Raw genomic sequence first — 25977 nt, 5'->3', positions numbered from 1 at the left:
GCTTTTCATGCACTGTGGAGGAGACGAGAAGGCGTCAGGTTGAGCAACTTGTGAATACTTACTGTGCTAATCCCAGTGAACTGTGTGTCCTTTTGTTTCAGTCACTGGATGCATCCCCCCGTGTGGTTAGTGCATTTTATCCTCTTAAAAACCTTCACTTTGCAGAATGTCTCACGATAATTGTTTGTGTTGTAATGCCGCGTTGTTTCTGCCAGGTTTTCAAATGCAAGGCAAAGTTTACGACTGTATTAGTTGCATGTATGATTCCTGTTCATTCCAACTTGACTGTCCAGGTGAGATTCTCCCAAGATGTTATATCACCATTTTTAACTCACTGGGGGGCGGGAAGCAGCAGCAATCCAAGCTTGACACATTCTTACATAAGTCTGATTTCACTCTCACAAGCACCCTTGATCCTGGAAATGCTCCGCTTTTGATCCTTCAAATGCTCTTAGCACAAAGTCAGGATTTGGAGAAAGAGACTGAAGGCAAGGTTTTATTTCCGCACATTATATCTTTTGCACATAGCCTCCAAGGTTCCACTTTTAAGCCCTCGGCTTCTTTATGCAAGGTGACAAGTTGACTCCCACACACTGGCATCGTCTCAAGCCCATACAGCACAGTTACTGTTCACTTTGACTCCACTCCTCAGAGACTCGCCTCAAGTTATATCATTAAGAAGGGCTCAGTCTGTAAAGGTTTGCTCGCTGTGGATTGTATCTTCAGCATTTGTGTTTATTGGGTTCCCATATAATGATGATGATGTTGTTGTTGTTGTTTCAGTTAAGAGAATAACGGCAGCAGAGAACACCCCGACCCAAATGTGGTGCAACGTGCAATTTCCGTTGCCCAGCAGTACTGAGATAATATGGAGATTTGCAGAGCAGGTAGGTGACCTCTGCTGGGTAGGGCACTTTTTCAAATGTGTGCTCGTTGACTTTGATATAAACAATATGCAGCACTTTTCTCATACTGACTCCACTCTTGTTCACATCACATCCTAACTTTTTACGTGAGACGGTGTTCATTAAATTGCAGTGGAAACACAAAAAGGTCAGACGTCGTCCTTTTGGGACACCCCATTTCCAATTTGTTCGGATTTTGAAAAACCCATGCTCACTTCATCATATTTTGTCATACAAGTAAAAACATTACTAACTGTAAAAACAATAATTGTCATTGTTGGAGATTACATTTTCCACAACATAATTATTCATTCATTCATTCATTTTCTACCGCTTATCCTCATGAGAGTTGCGGGGGTGCTGGAGCCTATCCCAGCTGTCTTTGGGCGAGAGGCGAGGTACACCCTGGACTGGTGGCCAGCCAATCACAGGGCACATATAGACAAACAACCATTCACACTCACATTCATACCTATGGACAATTTGGAGTCGCTAATTAACCTAGCATGTTTTTGGAATGTGGGAGGAAACCGGAGTACCCGGAGAAAACCCACACATGCATGGGGAGAATATGCAAACTCCACACAGAGATGGCCAAGGGTGGAATTGAACTCGGGTCTCTTAGCTGTGAGGTCTGTGCGCTAACCACTTTCCACCGTGCAGTCCACTCTTTGTTTTTCATTCATTCATTCATTTTCTACTGCTTTTCCTCACGAGGGTCGTGGGGGGTGCTGGAGCCTATCCCAGCAGTCTTCGGGCGAGAGGCAGGGTACACCCTGGACTGGTGGCCAGCCAATCACAGGGCACATATAGACAAACAACCATTCACACTCACATTCATACCTATGGACAATTTGGAGTCGCCAATTAACCTAGCATGTTTTTGGAATGTGGGAGGAAACCGGAGTATTTTATTATTATGATTATTATTATTATTATTCACAGCTCTCACCAGACTTTATCGCCATATGCCAGAATTTGGTTTGGCCTTATGGGTGCAATACTAGACATAGTATTCTGTTCCTGTACCAACCTTAGGAAGCAGACTCCATCCCGCCAGCAGGAACAGGAAATTGCTCCAAAAGCAACACAAAAGTGCTTGTGATACAAGATTATTCAAACAGCTATACCTGTAGCCGTCGAGTGGGTCACTGCCCCACTTGCCCCTGATTCAAACATATACTTGCAAGGCTTTTTACTCGCAATTGCAGAGCAGACACTACAGTAAAGTGTTGTTCTTTGGCAGGTGGAAACTCAGGACATAGACAAGTTTGAGCAAATTACAGTCGGGGAGGACAAGCTTTATTCCATCCCATCGACCAGGATGCATCATCAGGGCACCTACCAGTGTGAGATCTACTCCAAGAAATCCTCTATTGTCAGGCTGTACTACTATATCACAGGTACTTAGTTCTGAACGTGCGGTTCTAATTCCACAATGATGTGATATTGTTAAAAATCAGCAGAATGTACTCCCAGCAGATGGCTGACTCTAGGAACTGGTAGAATTTGTCTGAATTGGTTGTGGTGACTCGGACATATCGAGTACAATTGTTTGAACCAATGATCTTGGAATTTGCATCTCTACAGAAATGTCTCCAAAAGAAACTTGAGTAAATCTGCCAATGTTCTGTGTATCGGTCCGTCCGATGCTCGCTGTCAAACAAATCCTTTCTTATGCTGCCAAAGTCAACCGTGATGACTAACTGGAAGTTAATAGAGCTTGGCCTTGTCAAGTTAAGACGTTCCAGCACTTTCAGAACCACTTACCGCCGCTGACCACTACTGGATGCGCTGTGAAGTGTAATCATTGAATGAAACAAGTTCACGTACTGTCTATCTGGATATGTCTACCATATGCAAATAAGATAAGATAAGATATGCCTTTTATTCGTCCCTCAGTGGGGAAATTTGCATTGCACAGCAGCAAGAGTACAGAGTCAGTTAAGCAGTACAAAATACACAATATAAAATATAAACAATATAAACAACCAAGTATTAACAAATCAACAATTTTACCTAGAGTTATATACAAATACAGTTTGCAGATAATATGAAATGAGATGATTGCTAGTGAGTTAATATGAGGCATTATAGAAATACTTCACTTAGATAGACTTCCTTTATTGTCATTGCACAATAACACAGCAGTGAAATTGCCAAAGAAATGTTGTTGCCTGGCTCCTGTATAATAATAAATAATAATATGGAAAATAAATAGATGACATCAAATATGTACAACAATGTACAGCGTAAACAGTAAATTGGACAAATAATTTGGAATAAATAATAATAATTTAGGGCTGCACGGTGGATGAATGGTTAGCGTGCAGACTTCATCTGTGTGGAGTTTGCATGTGCATGCGTGGGTTTTCTCCGGGTACTCCGGTTTCCTCCCACATTCCAAAAACATGCTAGGTTAATTAGCGACTCCAAATTGTCCATAGGTATGAATGTGAGTGTGAATGGTTGTTTGTCTATATGTGCCCTGGGATTGGCTGGCCACCTGTCCAGCGTGTACCCCGCCTCTCGCCCGAAGACAGCTGGGATAGGCTCCAGCACCCCCCACGACCCTCGTGAGGAAAAGCGGTAGAAAATGAATGAATGAATGAATAATAATTTAGGGCTACACGGCAGGTCGAGTGGTTAGCGTGCAGACCTCACAGCTAGGAGACCAGGGTTCAATTCCGCCCTCGGCCATCTCTGTGTGGAGTTTGCATGTTCTCCCCGTGCATGCGTGGGTTTTCTCCGGGTACTCCGGTTTCCTCCCACATTCCAAAAACATGCTAGGTTAATTGGCGACTCCAAATTGTCTATTGTTTGTCTATATGTGCCTTGTGATTGGCTGGCCACCTGTCCAGGGTGTACCCCGCCTCTCGCCCGATGACAGCTGGGATAGGCTCCAGGACCCCTGCGACCCTCGTGAGGAAAAGCGGTAGAAAATGAATGGAGTCAGGAGTAACTATCCTGAATATAAAAAACAAAGTATTGCACGGATGTACATAGCGGTGTAGAAGTCTATTGGGAGCAGTGCTGGTTGTAAAGTTTGACAGCTGTAGGAAGAAAGTACCTACGATATCGCTATCGCTCCATAAATACTGATGGAGTGTTACAGAAACGTGGCCATATTGGATTTGATGCTGAACAAATGCAGGCCAAAGTAACCCAGTAGCAAGCTAAGAAATGTATGCAATTGCTAATATTTGTATTTGTATCATTTACCCAGTAGTCCTTTTCACATGCGACTTGTCCTTCATCCCTGTATGTTTCTTACTGTGACTGTTTTCCTTCTTCAAGTGACCCCCCACGTTGTGGAAGGCCATTCTGAGCTGCAGGAGATATTTGAGCTGTCTCTGCTCCCAGGAGGGAGGTTACACATGGAGTCTGTTGCTCCTCAGCCCCTTCCGTCACTCGTGCTCATTGCCATCTGCTTTACATCTTTGCTGCTCCTCCTAATCCTCTCCTTGGGGTAAGACCAGGCTATTATTTACATCTTAAAGGAACTAAACGGCAAGTCAACATGCACCTTTTTGTTCTTTGTCACACTTTTTAGTAGCTTCCATGTCCTAATCTTCTTCTTTGACGCTTTCAGCACACTGTTTTTGTTATCAAAAGCGGAGAGAACAAATGGCAATGAGCGTACCAGCGGAATTGAAGATTTAGGATGATGAGAGAGACAGGTATGAAGAGGCTGTAGTTCATCCTTTTCACCACCAGAGGGAAACAGACAATCAATCTCGCAGCAGTGTTTGTGCATATCAAGGTTGATAACAGTAATATCTCAATGGGAAATTCAGCATGCACTCACAGATTATATTGATTAGAAATATTATACATTATTATTAAATATTGTGTATATATATATATATATGTGTGTGTGTGTGTGTGTATGTATATATATATGTATATATATAATATTGTATCTTTAATAATATTAAATATTTTCAGTCTATGATAATTTTCATTTATGGATATTGTTTTTGAGCACATCGCTTCTAAAAGTTTTAGTAAAAATTATATGTGCATAATTCAACGCGGTAGAAATAATACAACTGTATTGTCTATTTTCCCTGCAGTATCTCTTTTTGGCCACAAGAAGGCAGCAACAACCACTATAACAACACACTTGAGCCTGCATTGAATCATGTCGTTATCTCATTAAGGCCGTGGTCCTCAGCATGTATGGATGCTGAGAAGTGAATCACATCTGAGGAGAGTAGACGTATTTGCCCAACACATTTTATCTTCTATAGAATGTGTGACATTGTAGATGTTTAGACTTTATATTTGCTGACATATTTATCACAAAAGGCAAAGCTTTTGTGATAAATATGCCTCTCCCCCCGACAATGATTGTGTCAGAGGGCCTTTGTGGTCAGGTCAAGTAGTAATTATGTTACATAATATTTACATCCATTCAAGGCTGTTGTGTTGTGGTCATCATGGAAAACTGTAAATGTAAGGACAATGATGCATAACGACACTTGAATTTGATTAATATGATTAGTTACTTGTTGACTTTGTGTGTGGTGTTATTGTCCCCTGTTCATATTCATCATTGCTGTTTGGACAGTGGTCATTTAAGGTGTGATTGATTGAACTGTGAGCTTTAAGATGACATTTAGAGGTTAACTGGTTTAGATAAAGTATAATATAGATTTGAATAGGTATGGTGGATGAGTAGTGATCAGTAGTGATTGTTGACGATGACATAAGGATTGTGGATGATGGGCAAAATTCCCCCATAAAGTGCAGCTCCCCTTTAACTAAACCTGCTGAAATTGCCTATTTTATTTTATGATGGTAAATGGAGAAGATGTAGTTGGAATATAGATGTGCATAAAACTTTGTTTCATTCATTTTCTACCGCTTATCCTCGTGAGGGTCGCGGGGGTGCTGGAGCCTATCCCAGATGTCTTTGGGCGAGAGGCGGGGTACACATGGTGTAACACCACGTTTCTAAATTTTTGACGTAAGTAAAGTATGGCAAATAAGTGCAGGTTCAAGATGTGATATGTTTTACTAAAATAATGTAAAAGAAATTTAATATTAGTAAATATTATTTCCATAATAGAAGAAAATGTCATATTATGAAGTTAATTAGATTAAATTAAATATACTACAGTAAATTGGATTAGGACTAGGGACTAAAGATGAAAGATTCTGGTATATTGACCGAAATTATGAACTCATGCCCGACCAAAGATGTAGTTATACGTATTTTTTTCTACCGCACCGCTTGCTGATCTTTTACTTTTTTGGGGGGGGACAAGACAGTTGATGATGCAACTTCACAATAGAAGAGAGCATGTTTGGTTCAGTTTTTAGATGGAAAAAAAAATGGCCACACGGTGGCAGATGTACATTTTACAGTAATTTATTCATACACCCTTGACTGGTGGCCAGCCAATCACAGGGCACATATAGACAAACAACCATTCACACTCACATTCATACCTACGGACAATTTGGAGTCGCCAATTAACCTAGCATGTTTTTGGAATGTGGGAGTATCCCGTAAACCGTAGTATCCGGGGATGAAACTTGGGATTGAACTCGCGTCTCTTAGCTGTGAGGTCTGTGCGCTAACCACTCGTCCGCCGTGCAGCCTCATAAAACTTTCAAGATTTAAAAATTAAATTGTATACCTTTTACATGAACTTGAAAAACTAGCTCTGTAAAAAGTATTAGATTATCTCCATGGAAAACTAACTGCTAAGTCTGTTAATCATATTTTCAATTTGAGTTGAAAGTCTGGAGTTGTTTTTATGGTATGATTAGGGTCACTATCCAATTATTCTTTCAGTTTCTTTCTGAGTGTGGCTCTTTACACCTCGCAATTAATCTTGTTAGCTTTGTCGGCTACCGTTTCAGCAATAAACATTAGTGAGCGCCGACATTATCAGCCACACATGACCATACCATACCACTTCAGACACCATGTTTTTTTTTTTTTGCCTGCACTCTCCATAATTTTCCTGTCATTCTGACTCCTCGATGGTTCCATCTGTCCCAAATAATGTTTTGTTTTCACCAAAAAACAGTTCCTGTACTTGAACGTTATCAGTGGTTTTGCACCTGCTGTTCCGTTTCGTCTTGGCCACCATGCTGCTGCTTCACATAGAGCATTTATTCATTTTTTATCACTTTTCCTCACAAGGGTCGCCGGGGTGCTGGAGCCTATCCCAGCTGTCTTCGGGCGAGAGGCGGGGTACACCCTGGACTGGTCGCCAGCCAGCCAATCACAGGGCACATATAGACAAACAACCATTCACACTCACATTCATACCTATGGACAATTTGGAGTTGCCAATTAACCTAGCATGTTTTTGGAATGTGGGCCGAGGATGGAATTGAACTTGGGGTCTCCTAGCTGTGAGGCCTGCGCGCTAACCACTTGTCCGCTGTGCAGCCCTTTACTTCTCAAACAGTTGGGTGGGCTTTCATTTTGTGTGGTGTGCTGCTGTGGGCGGCTGTTTTCAATTCGCCACATGGACATTCATATGTTCATTGTTTTGTTCTTTGTTTTCGTCGCCGATGCTGCCACTTAAACCATCTCCTTGCCTGTTAATATTTCCCAGAACCAGTTGTCGCTTTTTGTAGACTGATCCTGCAAAACTGAGTTCCTGCACCGTCTGCAGGGTCCGGCATTGGACAGCTCCACTGAAATCATAACAGACACGCTTGTTTGCTTGACTTCTCTCCATTTCGTTGCATTTTTGTTGGTTTCAGTTTGGAGTTCAGTTTTATCCAGTAAAGATAAATAAATCTAAATAATGAATAAATTTGATAATCCACACAATGAAGTAAAATTGTCAGGGTGCGACGGTAATGCTGTCTTACCACGTCGGCACGTCGTTCCAGTGAAGAACAACAGTGCGATCACATGGAACTAGCAAAATTATAGTACTGCATCACTACTGTATGAATTTCATCTGAAGTAGAATTATTGTAAGTCATTTCACAATATTTTTAGAAAACACCCACTCAGCTAAACGCGTTTTTCTCGTTGAATCAGTTGTGATTGTGAAATGGAGGATCCGATTACACATGATTTTGGCTGGGGGGGGTATTTTTTTGAAACAACAGCAGCGGGTATGTATTAGAATGTATACAATACATACAATACAATATTTGGGATATCAAAAGCATTGAAAACCATTTACTGATAGATGAGTATGCATGGGGGCTGCACGGCGGTCGAGTGGTTTGCACGCAAACCTCACAGCTAGGAGACCTGAGATCAAACCCACTCTCGGCCATCTCTGTGTGGAGTTTGCATGTTCTCCCCGTGCATGCGAGGCCAGAGAGACGATGAAAACAGAAAACTGACATGGCAATTACATTGAGTTAATTTTCATCCTGGGATTAATTTATGTATTTACATTTATTTTCTAGTCATTTTTTTATTAAATAATAACATGTTTTGGGGGCTGCATTGAAGACAAGTGATTAGCACGCAGGCCTCACAGTTAGGAGACCAGAGTTCAATTCCCGGGTCTGGGGGTTTTCTCTGGGGTACTCCGGTTTCCTCCCACATTCCAAAAACATGCTAGGTTAATTAGCGACTCCATATTGTCCATAGGTATGAATGTGAGTGTGAATGGTTGTTTGTCTATATGTGCCCTGTGATTGGCTGGCCACCAGTCCAGGGTGTACCCCGCCTCTCACCTGAAGACAGCTGGGATAGGCTCCAGCACCCCCGCGACCCTCATGAGGAAAAAGCGGTAGAAAATGAATGAATGAATGTTTTTCGGGCTGCACGGAAGACAAGTGGTTAGCACGCAGGCCTCACCGTTAGGAGACCCCAGTTCAATTCCAGAGTTTGTGGGTTTTCTCCGGGTACTCCGGTTTCCTCCCACATTCCAAAAACATGCTAGGTTAATTGGCGACTCCAAATTGTCCATAGGTATGAATGTGAGTGTGAATGGTTGTTTGTCTATATGTGCCCTGTGATTGGCTGGCCATCAGTCCAGGGTGTACCCCGCCTCTCACCTGAAGACAGCTGGGATAGGCTCCAGCACCCCCCGCGACCCTCATGAGGAAAAAGCGGTAGAAAATGAATGAATGAATGTTTTGGGGGCTGCACGGAAGACAAGTGGTTAGCACGCAGGCCTCACCGTTAGGAGACCCCAGTTCAATTCCTGAGTTTGTGGGTTTTCTCCGGGTACTCCGGTTTCCTCCCACATTCCAAAAACATGCTAGGTTAATTGGCGACTCCAAATTGTCCATAGGTATGAATGTGAGTGTGAATGGTTGTTTGTCTATATGTGCCCTGTGATTGGCTGGCCACCAGTCCAGGGTGTGCCCCGCCTCTCCCCCAAAGACAGCTGGGATAGGCTCCAGCACCCCCGGCGACCCTCGTGAGGATAAGCGGTAGAAAATGAATGAATGGTTTACTTTTTGGCTGCACAGCGCACGAGTGGTTAGCGCGCAGACCTCACAGCTAGGAGACGCGAGTTCAAACCCACTCTCGGCCATCTCTGTGTGGAGTTTGCATGTTCTCCCTGTGCATGCCTGGGTTTCCTCCCACATTCCAAAAACATGCTAGGTTAATTGGCGACTCCAAATTGTCCCTAGGTATGAATGTGAGTGTGACATATTATAACATAGTTTTTTTTCTTGTAAATTAATTACTTTATTCTTGGAATTGCAGTGTTTTTCCCAATGTGGCCTTAATATACATTGTAGAAATCCATAAGAAAGTTGGAGTTGTGGAGGGGAAGTCACCTGAAGTGATTCTTAGTTGGTCTTTACAAGCATTGTCTTGTGACCAGTTGTTCATTAACATCTTTTCTTTGGCGCTGAGGTGGGGGGAGGGGTGTTGTTCAGTGGAAATAAAAGAGAAAAAAAAAAAAACAGCTGCCATATTTTGGATGAGAGTATATTGACAACCTAACATTACTTGTTAGGAACATCCTGTTATGTTCAGAAGAAACTGCCTGTAACGGTGCAAGGTGGTGTCAGCACAGTCAGTTAGACCTCTTGTTGTTATTATTAGCAATGCTAATGTAGGAGAAAGGAGGGAACTTAGTGGAACACAGCAGTTAACGTGAGTTATCTGGCTTTGTCGTCGACTGATAATACTGATGCGCTTCTAGATAACGTGTATCTGAAGGTGGGGGGGGGGAAAGGCTCCTATCTTTTAATGTACGAGTAACAACTCCATCATGTGATAAAGGAACAGGGTTTGTTGTGTCAATGCATGGATACACACTGATATACAATCACATCTCTTTGTTTTCACTTTTACCGGATATATATTCCGCACCCTATTGAAAAAAAAATCGATGATGCATACCAGTTCCAAAATCTGTAAAAATGTTGTGCTACTTGGGTAAGTACTTTGTTTGATTGACTGTCAGGGGACGTAATACCTGGCAACCAATAAACAAATCAGAGAATAATATGTACAGCACATTACGACGTAATACGTACATATGTACGCTAAACGTCCGCACGACTCCGCCGTCATTTCACGACAATTAACAGAAAAGCTCCAAGAGCTCCTGTATTCAAGACTCCGCCTCAGACCTTCAACCGTATGTTCTAGCATGCGCCTTATCTATGTGTTAAGTACTAAATACTAAATGAGCCTGCGCCTTGTGGTGCTGAAAATGCAGTACTTCCAAATCTCATTACTCAATGTGGAAAAATAAGTAATGATGTACTACAGAGGCAGTTATGTACACATATGATAAAGCAGCTCTACAGATACTGTATCTGTACACCTTAAAGCTGATGTCACGGCATGAAAATGACTCCTGCTCTATATATTACCATTATGTAAGTTGTGCATGTGTGTGCGCGTGTGTGTGTTGTCATAAAAACATAACACAAGTATTGCACACAAACGCGCAGTCAGACTTAGTTGTGTTTTCATTGACTCAATACAAACTGTTTAACTTTACTGAACATTAACACATTAACAGAAACGATTTGTATTTATCTACAAGCAGACGGGGTGCTATTGTTATTTGGGGGGGGTGGGTTAATACGTTCCTCTATTAGCGTTAGAATCCAGATTCTGGAATCCTCCTCAGTCCATGTGCGACTCTTCTACAAAGTTTTGTAGAAATCGTGTTTTGTTTTGTTTTTTTGTGTACAATGGAGGATTAAAAATATTAAATTATTTATATTATATAAAATTATATATTTAAGTCATAAATTTACAAGAATATTTCTGAGAATTTTGTTGTAAATTTACAATAAAAAATATGAATTTACAAAGAAAGGTCAGAAATTTTGGATAAAAAGTCTCAATCACTTTTTCACTGATATTGTCCGATACCGATGTATGGCCATACAAGAATGAAGTCGTAAATTTACAAGAGAAAAAAATCATATCACGTATCATCATTTCATACGGATAGAATAGAGCATAGCTAGATCTTCAGAAACTTTCCTCTTGTTTCAGATAAGATTTTATTTATAATGTGGCAGCAAAATAGCTGTTGAGAACAGTTAGCATGCTGAGCCCTTTTCCTTCTTTACCCCGCCCCCATCCACATGCCCATGGCCAAAGTGCCCCCTTTCATACTTGTTTTCATACTTTTAGTAAAATTATGACTTTATTCTTGAAACTTTATAACTTCATTCTCACTTCTCTCAGAATATCAGGGATAAAAATAAGGGAATTTGTAGCGTTACCCCAATGTAAGAAAAGTGGGGGTGCAACTGTTATTTTTCCGATGTGCTTCCAGCCATGTATTACGCCAATGTCGTCCAAGTGTTGCGACACGGACCGGAAGCTGTGCTGCTCCAGCAGAGCACAGCTAAAATATCTAAAAAGCTATTAAAACACGAAGACAAAATGTCGTCTTCTTCTTCTTCTTCTTTCTCTTTGGGCTTTTCCTTTCACGGGTTGCTACAGCAAATCAATCTCCTCCATCCAACCCTGTTTTCTTCATCTGTCTCTCTCTCACCAACTACCCTCATGTCCTCCTTCACTACATCCATAAACCTCCTCTTGAGGTTCATGTCCCAACCATCTCAATCCGGCCTCTCTGACTTTATCTCCAAGGCCTCTAACTTTGGATGTCCCTCTGATGTACTCGTTCCTGATCCTATCCATCCTGGTCACTCCCAGTGGGAACCTCAGCATCCTCATCTCTGCTACCTCCAGTTTTGTTTCCTGTCTTTTCCTCCTCAGTGGCACTGTCTCTAGACCTAACACTATTAATATATAATAATAATATAATAATATACTATATGTAAAAATAGAAATGTGATTGGCTGGCGACAAGTCCAGGGCCTCTCTGACCTTATCTCCAAGCCCTCTAACATTTAATGTCCCTCTTATGTACGCGTTCCTGATCCTATCCATCCTGGTCACTCCCAATGGGAACCTCAGCATCCTCATTTCTGCTACCTCCGGTTTTGTTTCCTGTCTTTTCCTCCTCAGTGGCACTGTCTCTACACCCAACACTATTAATATATAATAATATATATGTAATATATGAAATGTGATTGGCTGGCGACAAGTCCAGGGCCTCTCTGACCTTATCTCCAAGCCCTCTAACATTTAATGTCCCTCTTATGTACTCGTTCCTGATCCTATCCATCCTGGTCACTCCCAATGGGAACCTCAGCATCCTCATTTCTGCTACCTCCGGTTTTGTTTCCTGTCTTTTCCTCCTCAGTGGCACTGTCTCTAGACCCAACACTATTAATATATAATAATAATATAATAATATATATGTAATATATGAAATGTGATTGGCTGGCGACAAGTCCAGGGCCTCTCTGACCTTATCTCCAAGCCCTCTAACATTTAATGTCCCTCTTATGTACTCGTTCCTGATCCTATCCATCCTGGTCACTCCCAATGGGAACCTCAGCATCCTCATTTCTGCTACCTCCAGTTCTGCTTCTTGTCTTATTCTTCTCAGTGGCACGGTCTCTAGACCAAACAACATGGCTGGTCTCACTATTAATATTTGAAATGTGTAATATATGAAATGTGATTGGCTGGCGACAAGTCCAGGGTGTACCCTGCCTCTTGCCCAAAGTCTGCCGCGATTGGACCCATGACCCCAGGGAGGACAAAAATAGAATAGAAACAAAAATAAAATATATATACAAATATATATATAAAAAGAATAGAAAAAAATTATATATATATTATATACACAATCCTAAAACAGCCACTGTGTGGACCAGATTGAGATTAATAATAAAGATATTTTTTTCTTTGTATTTTTTGTGTAGTTATGTTATTATAACACAACTTTTGAAGTACTTATTTGTACATGTACAACGCTGATGCTAAATGTTTTTATTTCAAACGCTTAAAATAGTAATAATCCTTTGTATGTGTGCAGAAGCAATCAACATGAATATAGTGTATTGCATATTTTGGCTTGAGTTATTTATTAACGTGCAGGTGAAATCGCTAATTCAAATGCATTTATATAACGATATGATAAGGATACTTTTTTTAATCGCCGTACCTTCACAGCTGACACTATGAGGGCAAGCTAAATGGGAATGTGAAAACATGTGCCCTACATATTACATAATATATGATTATGTGTGTGTTCTCGGTGTTGAAGAATGTTTTAAAAAGTGGAGTTTCGAGTGTTTTTGGAGAGTAAATACATGATTGTATTCATGTCTATGTGCACAACTCTTGACCTAAATTGTGTCATCCACATAAACATGCTAGAATGAGCTCCTTTCACCCTTTTCAACTCCGCATGTGAGCGATTATTGCCCCATGCCTCAAACTTCACTTAACGTCATTAACTCCCACACCCATCCAACGCTTACCAGTACGCCCCACACAAACACACACACTTGACTGAGCCAAGGTTGGGACATTACAAGCTGTGGGGTGCTTCCCACACCCTGTTGCCCTCTGTCTCTCTTTCCAGTGTGTGTGTGTTTTGTTTTTTTTTGTTGTTTTTTTTTTTATTCCAAACATTCTCTAGTAGTTTTCTCACCTTTTGTCCTTCATGCGTTTGATTGCACCAGGAAGAAGTAGTCCTCAAAGCTATGAAACGTGTGAATATGTTATTGTTTCTTTCATGCCAGGAATGGTGAAATATGAGGAAGATATTGAAATAATTGCTGGTTTAGAAGCAGGTGATGTGAAGGTTATCGGGATTGTGTTATAAAAGCAGTTTCTACGGAACCTTGAGGAGGAAAAGATTAGCTCCTAGACAGTGATATTACATTATGTTGTTTCCAAAAAGTAAGCTCTGAATGTTTACTTTATTAGGTTCATTTTATCTTTTTAATGAATATGTATACTTTCTTATATTCAGATACATATATATATGTTACGTGCATTTTTTTTGTATATTAGATGGAATTTTACCTCGGAATGCTTTATTACCAGCAGTACAAGTGTAATTTTTCTGTATAAATTCATCTATCCATTTTTCTATCCTCACTCGGGTCACGGGTATGCTGGAGCCTATCCCAGATGTCTTTGGGCGAGAGGCGGGGTACACATGGTGTAACACTACGTTTCTAAATTTTTGACTAAAGTATGTCAAAGAAGTGCAGGTTCAAGATGTGATATGTGTTACTAAAATAATGTAAAATAAATTTAATATTAGTAAATATTATTTCCATAATAGAAGAAAATGTCATATTATGAAGTTAATTAGATTAAGTTAAATATACTTCAGTAAATTGGATTAGGGCAAGGGACTAAAGATGAAAGATTCTGGTATATTGACCGGAATTATGAACTCATGCCCGACCAAAGATGTAGTTATACGTATTTTTTCCTATTTTTTTTACTTTTTTTTTGGACAAGACAGTTGATGATGCAACTCCACAATAGAAGAGAGCATGTTTGGTTCAGTTTTAAGATGAAAAAAAATGGCCACACGGAGGTAGATGTACATTTTACAATAATTTATTCATATATTTTTCATACACCCTGGACTGGTGGCCAGCCAATCACAGGGCACATTTAGACAAACAACCATTCACACTCACATTCATACCTATGGACAATTTGGAGTCTCCAATTAACCTAGCATGTTTTTGGAATGTGGGAGGAAACCGGAGTACCCGGAGAAAACCCACGCATGCACGGGGAGAACATGCAAACCCCACACAGAGATGCCTGAGGGTGGAATCGAACTTGGGTCTCCTAGCTGTGTGGCCTGCGTGCTAACCACTCATTGAAGTTAAATTAAATGCATGCACGCACATTTCAATTGCAAGGGTGAAAATTGGAAAAGGTTCATGGTGTTATATTTGTAACTTCTTTTGTTGTGGCATTGTTGTTTATACATTTTGCCTAAATATATAAGGCTAAATTTGTGTCAAAGTGAAAGTTTTGCTTAAAATATATCTTCAAAAAAACTGAAACTCACTTAGGTTCTACTGCTGATTACTAAAGAACGAAAAAAAGTAGGAACAAACGTTTTTTTCTGATGAAAGATGAAAATATAATCTTTAAAAAATGTCCAGGAACCGAGAGGGAGTGCTTTTGAAAAACGTGTTAATATCCACTGTCCCTGTAGGTAAATTAATTAATGCCATTTTTTAAAAGTAATAACAGAAAATAGTAGTAGAAAATGTTACAAAAATTATTTTTTTTGTCATATACTATAAAATATTTACCATTTTATGAGGAAAAATTTAATTTAAGAATATTTTTTAAAAACAGGAAAATATCCAACACAGTCATAAGGGAAAATACACAAAATGTGATGTGTGTTAATTATTTATTGACAAAAAGGAGACGGTACCTAGCCATTGTTGTAGCTGCTATTGTCCTTATGGCGGTGAAAGTGCAATCTGAGCGTAAGGAGGGGTGTGCGAGCCTTAAAAAGGAGTAGTGGAAATTCTAAATATAGTCAGACGTGACTCAACTCTGAATGCCACATCTCATAGGCTGATTGCTCTAGTTTTTTCCAGTGGCTTTCTCTGTCGCCTTGGTAACTGTTGATGCACATTGAACAGGATGTGTAAACTCTGCATACGCCATTATCAACATCTGAATGGTTCCATGTACTTTGTTCTTTTGCAATCAGCAATTGGAAAAAGGGTGTGATATTCAAGTGAAGTGTCAAAAAGTCCTCAGAGCAGATCTTAATGTTGACAGGGCTGTAAATCATAACATTTTTTTGTGTAGAGGGTGTGAAAAAGTATGTACTTTTTTTTTTTTTTGCTTTCTTTCAAAACTGGCACTCATTATTATTTTTACACGTGTTATTTTTTTTCGGACTCACACTGCTGCTGTCGTCATCAGCTTATTTTCACAGGACCTTTTAGTTGTCTTGCGTGGCAGCTAAATTGTCACTTTGCGGTGTTTTTTCCAGAGGTACCGTCATGCACAATGTGACTGAAGTAAGCTGTTTCATGCTGGTGTTTTAAAACTACACCCACTGGTAATACAGCCTTTCATGACGCACACCACACCAGCCACGTGTTCTCTCGAGAACACGCTATGCAAAATGTTCTAATGCTCCACTATGGTGGAGCACAACAACATAGTGGAAATAGAAAGAATCTGAATCAGGATCAAAATGCCTCTATGGGGAAAAAAAATCCCAGCCATTATTCAAAAGACAACCCCTTCATTACCGGCCATTTTAGAGGATTTTGACTGATCTTTTAAAGGCACACAGAATATTTTGTTCTATGGATATGTAAACACAGAACCTACCAGAAGAAAGATTAGATTTCTGTCTTTCATCAGAAAAAACTTTGTTCCTACCTTTTCCGTTCTTTAGCATCAGCAGTAGAACATGGGTAAGTTTCAGGAAAATCTTAGTTCCCGACTACAAAAGGGAGAAAAACACAGAACTAACCAGATGAAAGATTAGGTTTCTGTCTTTGATCAGAAAAAACGGTTTGTTCCTACCTTTTCCGTTCTTTAGCATCAGCAGTAGAACATAGGTAAGTTTCAGGAAAATCTTAGTTCCCGACTACAAAAGGGAGAAAAACACAGAACTAACCAGAAGAAAGATTAGATTTCTGTCTTTGATCAGAAAAAACGGTTTGTTCCTACCTTTTCCGTTCTTTAGCATCAGCAGTAGAACATAGGTAAGTTTCAGGAAAATCTTAGTTCCCGACTTCAAAAGGGAGGAAAACGCAGAACTTACCTTAGCAGCTGTCTATGGGGCTTGCTCAATAATGCAGAAGAGAGATTAGATTTCTGTCTTTCATCAGAAAAAACGGTTTGTTCCTACCTTTTTCATTCTTTAGCATCAGCAGTAGAACATAGTTACGTTTCAGGAAAATCTTAGTTCCCAACTACAAAAGGGAAAAAAAAAGAACCTACCAGAAAAAAAGATTACATTTCTGTCTTTCATCAGAAAAAACGGTTTGTTCCTACCTTGCCCATTCTTTAGCATCAGCAGTAGAACATAGGTAAGTTTCAGGAAAATCTTAGTTCCTGACTACAAAAGGGAGAAAAACACATAACCTACCAGAAGAAAGATTCGATTTCTGTCTTTCATCAGAAAAAACGGTTTGTTCCTACCTTTTCTGTTCTTTAGCATCAGCAGTAGAGCATAGGTAAGTTTCAGGAAAATCTTAGTTCCCGACTACAAAAGGGAGAAAAAGCATTTTGTGAAAATAATATATTCCAAGCATAACTTTCACTTTGACATACATATTTTTTTTTGCTTTAGTGACAGCTCAAATATCTAAACAACACAAAAAGGAGTGGTTTTACATCAAACTATATGACCATGAACTATTTACGATTTTCACATTTGGAACTGAACTATGTGATTCCACCTTTTTTTTATTGCTCTGAAGTGAAATCTATCTTATTGCCTCTCGGGCAAAAAAAAGTAAAAGATGTATAAATAAATATGTTGTTTGGATTTATAAAAATGTATAACTACATCTTTGGGATTGACTGAGTTTACCTGACAGGCGATTTTAGCGTTGGCTTTCAACATTAACTAACTAATGAAGTTAACCACTGTTAACTCATTCAATCTTAGCCATCTTTTCAATGGGAAAGATGTTAATAAAATGATATAAAATGCACTTCTGATTAAAACTGCACTAAATAAGCTCTTTTTTTTATTGTGGAGTTGCATCATCACCTCTTTGTGAAATGTATTACATCTTTGGTAGCGAATTAGTTAATAGTCAAGCAAACCGTTTTAATGATGAAGTGCAAAATTAAGCTAACCGTTGTTGTTCCTTACATGCATTCTGCTGTATTTTCTTATTTTGTTACAATCCACTTCTCGGAATTAACTTTGTTTTTTAACTGAACTCACGCAAAATATAGTCAATTTTGTGGCTTCACTGTATCGCAGGTTTTTCCAAGTCTTCTTCTGACTTGGTCACCTGCGATCCTGTATCTGTCCTCCACCATCCTGGTAGCTAGTCCACTTCTTAATGGCGGAGGCCTGCTCTTCGGGTTGGGCATTGAGTTTCAAGCATTGATGGAAACCAGGACTAACATTTGACATTGGTCGGACTTCCTCTATGCAATCGGTATCGGGGAAGTCTAACATTAAATGAGATCTGTCTCATGCCAATGTAAGCAAAAGTTTCAGGAAGCTTGCTGATGTGGAAGTTTAGTGTAAATCAAGAACGGGACCAACAAAATATATGGAGAAGTTTTGACATTTCACCCCCCCAAAAAATAACGAATTTGAACCCTGCATACTCTTATAATGAAAACAGGGTATGTGAATCAGAACCGGAGTCATTTCAATTCATTTTTCAATCTGCTCTGTCGTCGTCTTCTTCTGTTGACTTTGACTCTGCTTCATATGGCCAAAGCAGCTCAGCTTGCCCTGGGATTCGTGCACCATAATCTTATTTAGCACCCGGATCATTATCCTTCTCGCTGTCCACGGTATCCTCAGAATTCGTCTTTAGGTCCACATCTCGAAAGGATCCACCGTCTTTCCATCACTTTTCAACACTAGCCACGTCTACATGAGGAGTTTTTCTCTTTCCGAATGACCTTTCCGAAAGCAATGGTATACATGGAAAGGAATATTCCAATCTCTTGTTTACATTCATTCATTCATTTTCTACCGCTTTTTCCTCGCGAGGATTGCAGGGGGCGCTGGAGCCTATCCCAGCTGTCTTGGGGTGAGAGGCCAGCCAATCACAGGGCACATATTGACAAACAACCATTCACACTCACATTCATACCTATGGACAATTTGGAGTCGCTAATTAACCTAGCATGTTTTTGGAATGTGGGAGGAAACCGGAGTACCCGGAGAAAACCCACAAACCTGCAAACCCGATCTCCTGACTGTGTGGCCCACATGCGAACCGCTTGTACACGGTGCGGCCTGTGTTTTTGTTATTAACGTATATTATTATGATTTTTTTCTTGTTTTTTGCTTTTTTTTTATACTCTCCTAACTTTCTCCTTGTACATGTCTTCCTGTAATATTAGGACTTTATTGTCATATTTTGCAGCGGGCCCCCTCCCACCCGCCTCCAGGCGCCCGACCTCACCTTCCAGCACACCTCATTGGGACTTTGCCATAGTTAGGGCTGCACGGCGGTCGAGTGGTTAGCACACAGGTAGGAGACTGGGGTTCGATTCCACCTTCGGCATGTTTTCCCCGTGCGTGCGTGGGTTTTCTCCGGGTACTCCGGTTTCCTCCCACATTCCAAAAACATGCTAGGTTAATTGGTGACTCCAAATTGTCCATAGGTATGAATGTGAGTGTGAATGGTTGTTTGTCTATATGTGCCCTGTGATTGGCTGGCCACCAGTCCAGGGATAGCAGGGATAGGCTCCAGCACGCCTGTGACCCTTGTGAGGATAAGCGGTAGAAAATGAATGAATGTCATATTTTGGTTTCATTATTGTGATATTTTTACTTTTTCCTCAACCTAATTGTCCAAAAATTGCAACTTTATTCTTTGTTTTGATTGTTTCTCATATTATGAATTTATTTTTCTTTAATATTTGAACTTTGCTATTTTTTCTTTTTAATATTTCTGGACTGCTACTGGCAGTAAAAATCTTTGATATGTATGAAGTGGATAATCTTTACAGTAAATCCACATCGCCGTTATCACATGCCGTGTCACACAACGGTATCATTACCAAAAAGGTAACGGTAGAACTAGAACTTTGTTCTATTAGTTAGAGTCTGACTCTAAGGTCTGGGATGCACATACCCTTACCAAAACTGTTCCTCCCTGACGTCAGAGGGAGGGAGTCCCAGACAGGGTGGGGGGAGAACAAGCTAATTGAAAACAGTCTGAAAGGGAAGTGATGCCAGAGTGCTCATAGAAGACGGTATATCACCGATCACTATGGCGATGAGTCACGCCAACACCGGCCTTTAAGGAAATGCAGAAACTTTTACTCATACGACTAAATGTTTTCATTTGCCAAACTACAATTGCTTTGACAACCACCAGAGGTTTTGACTCACTGGAAGAGAACGTCTGTTGCGTAGTATTTGGAAGTCCTGTATGACGCTGGTAGTCTTGTGGTGGTCTAGTCAACTTGGGCTCTGACCTCAGAAGGAATGGTGATATCCTGCACGTACATGTGGGAATTGTAGCAGCTGTTAATGGTAATGGTTTTATTTCGTTTGAACATGCGTCAGATTACAATTTACAAGGATAAAGAGTCTTGAACCAGTCATGATGTGCTATACACGAGAAGATGGGTACCATAGTAAGTGTCAATATAGTGATATGTATAGTACATCATTACTGGTTCCATTCCATAGTTTGATTCCACATACTGAAATGCAAGTATTTGTGATTTTAGAAATAAAGAGTTAGTATGTTCTCTATAGGCGGCATTATGAATTATCCTTACTGACTTTTTTTGCAGTACATTTAGCGAGTGAAGATTGCTTTTAGAGTTATTAGCCCATATTTCCACACAATAAGTAAGATATGGTAAAACCAGGGAGCAATAATGGTAATGGTTTTATTTCATTTGAACATGCATCAGATTACAATTGAATGCATCCCATAATCAGTTCACAGTTCCACATGTCCAAAAGGAGTCGGAAGAAGCAAAGCTTATTAAATCCTACCCCTCCATTTGGTACTTTTACAATCAGTAACTGTTACATTTGTTCACTTCCTGCTTTCCTAATATAGTTTAAGTTTTTTTTTTTTAATAAAAAAATATTTTTTATAAAAAATATATATTTTTCATTTAAAAAAAATAAATAAAATATTTGTATTTTTTCATTTATTTATTTTTTATTTTTGTCACGTATCAAAGTACAAGGTGATATGAGCATCCAATGACATAATGGGTACCATAGTAAGTGTCAATATAGTGATATGTATAGCACATCATGACTGGTTCAAGACTCTTCATCCTTGTATTTAGCAAACATCAACTGCTTGTATTGTTTCTTGAATTGGCTCATCGTTGTGCATTGTTTGAGGGTCTTACTCAATCCATTCCATAGTTTGATTCCACATACTGAAATGCTATGGCTTTTTAACGTAGTCCTAGCATAGAAGTGTTTCAAATGTACTTCTTCCCTGAGATCATATTTCTCCTCTCTTGTAGAGAAGTATTGGAGCAGTATTTAAGAGCAGAACTAATGGCGATCTCAACAAATAGATCTTTTCGACTTTATCCAAAGTTCAACATATACATAGAATAGGAAGAAAATTAGGCAATATAGGCTATTTATAGTCATTCTTTGTAAAAAAAAAAAAAAAAAAAAATATGTATGCTCAGCAGCAACCCCAGTCATATGTCTCGTCCCGTGAACCGAATGTCTTGTAACACCCCTAGTGTCTCATGTGACCCATAAAAATACTTACCGGACAGCAGCCAACGCTTTCAACACAAAAAGGCGGGAGAAGTCAGTGGAGTGTTAACAGTCACACCCCTGTCCCGCCTTTCTGGCATTCCCTTGTACACAGTCGCCGTCCCACCTCTATTGCAGCTCACATAAAGGAATACACAACCGTATAGATTTAGCGTGCTCTGAAAATAAGTCCAAATATCTGGCAACACAAGCGAGTAGAATTTACACTGAACATGGAATTCACCACAGCTGCTCAGCTCCATGATGACATCACTGGTGGAGTTGGCAGATGTGGATGTGCCCCATAGGTGCCCGATTTTTTTCCCATGGTAGTTTAATTGGAGACTCTAAATTGTCCACAGCTGTGAATGGCTTTTTTTTTATTATGTGCCTTGTAATTCTATGGTGACGTGTTCAGGGTGTACCCGCCTTTTACCCAAAGTCAGCAGGGATAGGCTCCAGCTCAACCATGACCTTGAACAGGTTGAGTATTTTAACAGGAGTCCAGTGGAACACATGCGACGGCCACGTTCCATTACACTTGTCACTGATCTTTTCCCACACATCCACACCTCATGCCAGAATGTATAGATCCATCATCCTTGTGTAACAAAGGACACTCAAGTGTGGAACAAAACTTCCATTTCTTTAGTGAAAAGGCTCTCTAGTGTTTGAGCAAGTGGGAACAGTTTATTTGTGTCCGCTCTATCAGAGTACATTGGGCTTTTATTCTTATTGGGGTAGTTGTGCTCAAGTTCCCCCTTTGCTTTTTGCGGTAGGTTTATCTTCGCAGGAAAAAAAATAATATGTGACTGGGGAATAAGTGTTTGATGCCAAAACAAAACGTGACTTACTGGAGTACTTGGTGGTGAAGCATTTGTTGGCAAGCACAGAGATGAGACGTGTCTTGTAGTTGGTCACCAGGGTTGGACATGTCTCAGGAGGGATTTGGGATTTTTGGGAAAACAGCCCCAAAGCAGAATGTTTCCTCGTCCCATGTTTGCCAGCAGGGATGGTGCTGTTGGGCTCATATTCAGCATTTCTCTGCCTCCAAACACGTCAAGTCAAGTTGATGCCAAAGAACTCCATTTTGGTGTTGCCAAATGTTCATTGGTAAACTTCAGACTGACACTTCTGCCTTGTTGAGCAGTATAGCTTGAATAGCTTTATTATAATGGTAATGTTTTTATTTCATATGAACATGCATCAGATTACAATTGAATGCATCCCATAATCAGTTCACAGTTCCACATGTCCAAAAGGAGTAGGAAGAAGCAAAGCTTATTAAATCCTACCCCATCCATCTGGTACTTTTACAATCAGTAACTGTTACATTTGTTCACTTCCTGCTTTCCTAATATAGTTTAAGTTTATTTTTTTACGTTTTTTTTATTATTATTATTTATTTTATTTTATTTTTGTTACGTACCGAAGTACGAGGTGATATGACCATACAATGACCTGCTGTTTTAGTTTTCCATAGCCAACATAACAAGATTAACATCTGTATTGGTGACACGAGCACTTTAGCTATAATATATGGTGTTGTTGTGCTTTACCATCTTATTGAGAAGGGTCAGCTGACCAATGTGACGTGGTACTTATCAGCTGTAGTTATTAGGCGTGGTGAGACAATAATTATTAATGACTTTTCCAACCGGGTGGACCTGTCAGATGTGCGTGCCACCTTAAGTCTGTGTAATGTAAAAAAAAAAAAAGAACATATATGGATCTCAGTCCATAGCCATGTTCACATGAGGAGTTTTTCTCTTTCCGAATGGAATCTTTCCGAAAGCAATGGTATACATGGAAAGGAATATTCCAATCGAGTGTCTACATGCGGCGCTATAGTCAACCAGAATAGTCAATGGGGCATGCCCAGTAAAGCGTAAACACCAACATCACGTGATACCGACTTCCTCCAGTTTTTCTTTCACTTATTGGAATAACTCCGTATTCACAGTTTTTCCTTCGTCCAGTCTTGAAATTTAGTTGGGAACACAAACTTTCCCCAGCAGTCCAGTGCCGATTGCTCACATCCATTTTTAAAACCAAAGAACGTCTGGAGCTGCGTGTTACGTCATATCTCAGCATTCGCTGAAAGAACGCACCCGGGAACATGAAAAGATAAAGTTCAATCTTGCTAATATTTTATAATTAAGCTCGGCACATGTTTTATATAGATATGTATTTTCTTTTTTAATAAAACTGGACTTGTGAATGGCGTATAGAAGGGTTTAGATTCTGTTCCACAGATGGCGCTAATGCACACGAAAGCTGCTTGCCAACCGCCAATAAACAACAGAAGAAGAAAGAACGCAGTCTGACAACTTTCTGTTTGAGCGGGTACAAGATACCTCAATCGGATTGGGGAAAGGAATATTCCACCCCTGTGAATCCCATTATATATTCATTCGGATTGGCACTTTTCTTTCGGAATGAGGTGTATACAAAGGTTAGATTCTTTCCGTTTGAGCAAATAACCCGAATGGAATTGGAATATTTGGGTCCATGTATACGTGGCTACTGACAGTGAAGTAATGCTAATGCTAATGCTGTTCTTTGTTGATTGTGGTCCGAATGTCCTGAACCAGCTCATTCCTTGAAATTCCCAGAATCATCCTTACCTCTGTTTGAAAGACTTCTTGAAAGAATTCTTCAATTTCCGAAGTATTGCGGAATAGTGGTGTCTTGCAATGGTCTTGAAATCCATTCCAGTCTTGTGCAGGTCTACAATCATGTCTCTTTGACAGCTCTTTGGTCTTGCCCACGATGGTGAACATGTGGTATGTGGGGTTGAAATATTTGCTAGTTGACCAGACACTTATTCCTTCAATTACTTACACATTTATAACCTTCATTTAATTTTTTTATATGTTTTTTTTCTGTTACACTAAACCTACGGTGTCATCCTCGCTCCACCCAGAATGCCAATAAAGATATTTGCACATAAAGATTGGATGGTTATAATGGAGCTGTGACTTTGATAAAGACTTCAAATCACAGTAATTAGACATGTATGACCTCCTGCGTCATGCCTTGTTCACTGACCCAATATTAAGTCTGGAAAATACTTGTATACTTGTATGTATGAAATACTGTGAAGTTCATATCACACACAGGCTGAATTCAATCATTGCTATCTCATTTGTGTCTGACTTGTGTGTTGATTTTCCGAGCGGATTATCTGTAATATTATCTGATTCCTGCGCGAACACCCAAGTGGATTCCATTTTCAAAGATAAAATACTGCAGTCGACCCATACAGTATATGGCTATCTTGCATTCTATAAAAATTCAGCTGTGGCTAACTTTATCACAGTCGACTCATGCAGTTCTGTGGAAAATCTCAGTGACCCGTTCTATTCCTCCGAGCAACTCTTATTTGTTTACGCTGATAAAGTCTGTAATCTCCAGTTGAAGTCATATGTTGAAGTCATTGCTGTGTTTCTTTCTGTGATTGGCTGACTCATTTACTTTAGAAAGGGACTTCCTTATTTGCTATTTTTAGTTGATTCCTGATTGGCACATCATTGGTTGGAAATAGTGCAAAGTTAATTGGGAGATGCCGTTTGACACATTTTAGGGTTATGCTTTGAACTTTGGCCCCGTTTGGAAAATAATCAGGTTATGTGTTCGAGGAAGGACGCAAATAACCAGAGTTTTGCGTTTCCAAGCGTCACACTGCCTGCGACGTTACACATGCAACCTGTGTTTACATCAGAAACAATATGGATGCCCTCAGAACTGTGTTGGTGGTAGCGATTAGTCAAGGTTTTTTTTGCTGGCTTGTTTTTTGTTTTTGTTTTGTTTTTAAGTGTATCTCACCCAGTTTATCACAGTGCTGTCACTCACAACAGCGCTTTATTTAGCAGCGGGTGATTCGGCAAGCGTAGAGTGGTTTGTTTGGGCACTTGATTGTTAGGGACGATACAGGACAGGGCAAATGGTGGTATTATTATTGGTATTGTGGTATTATTATTATTATTATTATTATTATTATTATTGCAAACAAGTAATACTGGGCTGCACGGTGGTGGAGTGGTTAGCACGCTAGCGTTTCTCTGTCCTTGTTAGACCCAGTTTGTACTGCTCTCTGAAGGGAGTAGTTAACAGCATAGTACGAGGTTTTTAGTTTTCGTTTAGATTTTTAGATGGGTTTTCTAATAATCTATTAGCCTTATAAAATGATGAATTTGGATTAGCAGCCATATCAGGAGATTGATGCAGAGGACTGACAGTTGTTGATAGTAGGCCTCCGTGCAAAAATGTAGATTGTTCTTCATCATCGGATTAATTTTAATTGTTTGTGAAATGGATAAAAATGTTTGAAATGGAAAAAAATGTTTGTGAAATGCATGAAA

General features: G+C 39.9%; 1 protein-coding gene across 6 annotated transcripts in view; it reads left to right on the top strand.

The window, feature by feature from the left end:
• Positions 1–25977, top strand: part of spaca6 (sperm acrosome associated 6) — a 33338-nt gene that overhangs the window by 3497 nt on the left and 3864 nt on the right. For 3 of the 6 annotated variants that reach the window (XM_078797919.1, XM_078797917.1, XM_058085678.2), the window contains 6 exons: positions 102–125; positions 216–293; positions 784–887; positions 2152–2308; positions 4203–4374; positions 4498–4710. In XM_078797919.1, the coding sequence (XP_078654045.1) occupies positions 102–125; positions 216–293; positions 784–887; positions 2152–2308; positions 4203–4374; positions 4498–4573 (611 nt within the window). In that variant the 3' untranslated portion in view covers positions 4574–4710. Of the gene's footprint in view, positions 1–101; positions 126–215; positions 294–783; positions 888–2151; positions 2309–4202; positions 4375–4497; positions 4711–4981; positions 5677–25977 lie in introns of those variants that run through there. The other 3 variants (XM_058085677.2, XR_009131938.2, XM_058085683.2) reach the window with 3 other exon arrangements.

Source organism: Doryrhamphus excisus, linkage group LG17 (assembly GCF_037039965.1).
Source record: "Doryrhamphus excisus strain RoL-2023G ecotype Guam linkage group LG17, RoL_Dexc_Guam_v1.1, whole genome shotgun sequence".
NCBI classification, from domain to species: domain Eukaryota; kingdom Metazoa; phylum Chordata; class Actinopteri; order Syngnathiformes; family Syngnathidae; genus Doryrhamphus; species Doryrhamphus excisus.
Note: the sequence above shows the minus strand (reverse complement) of the source record. Positions and strands in the feature narration are given on the sequence as shown.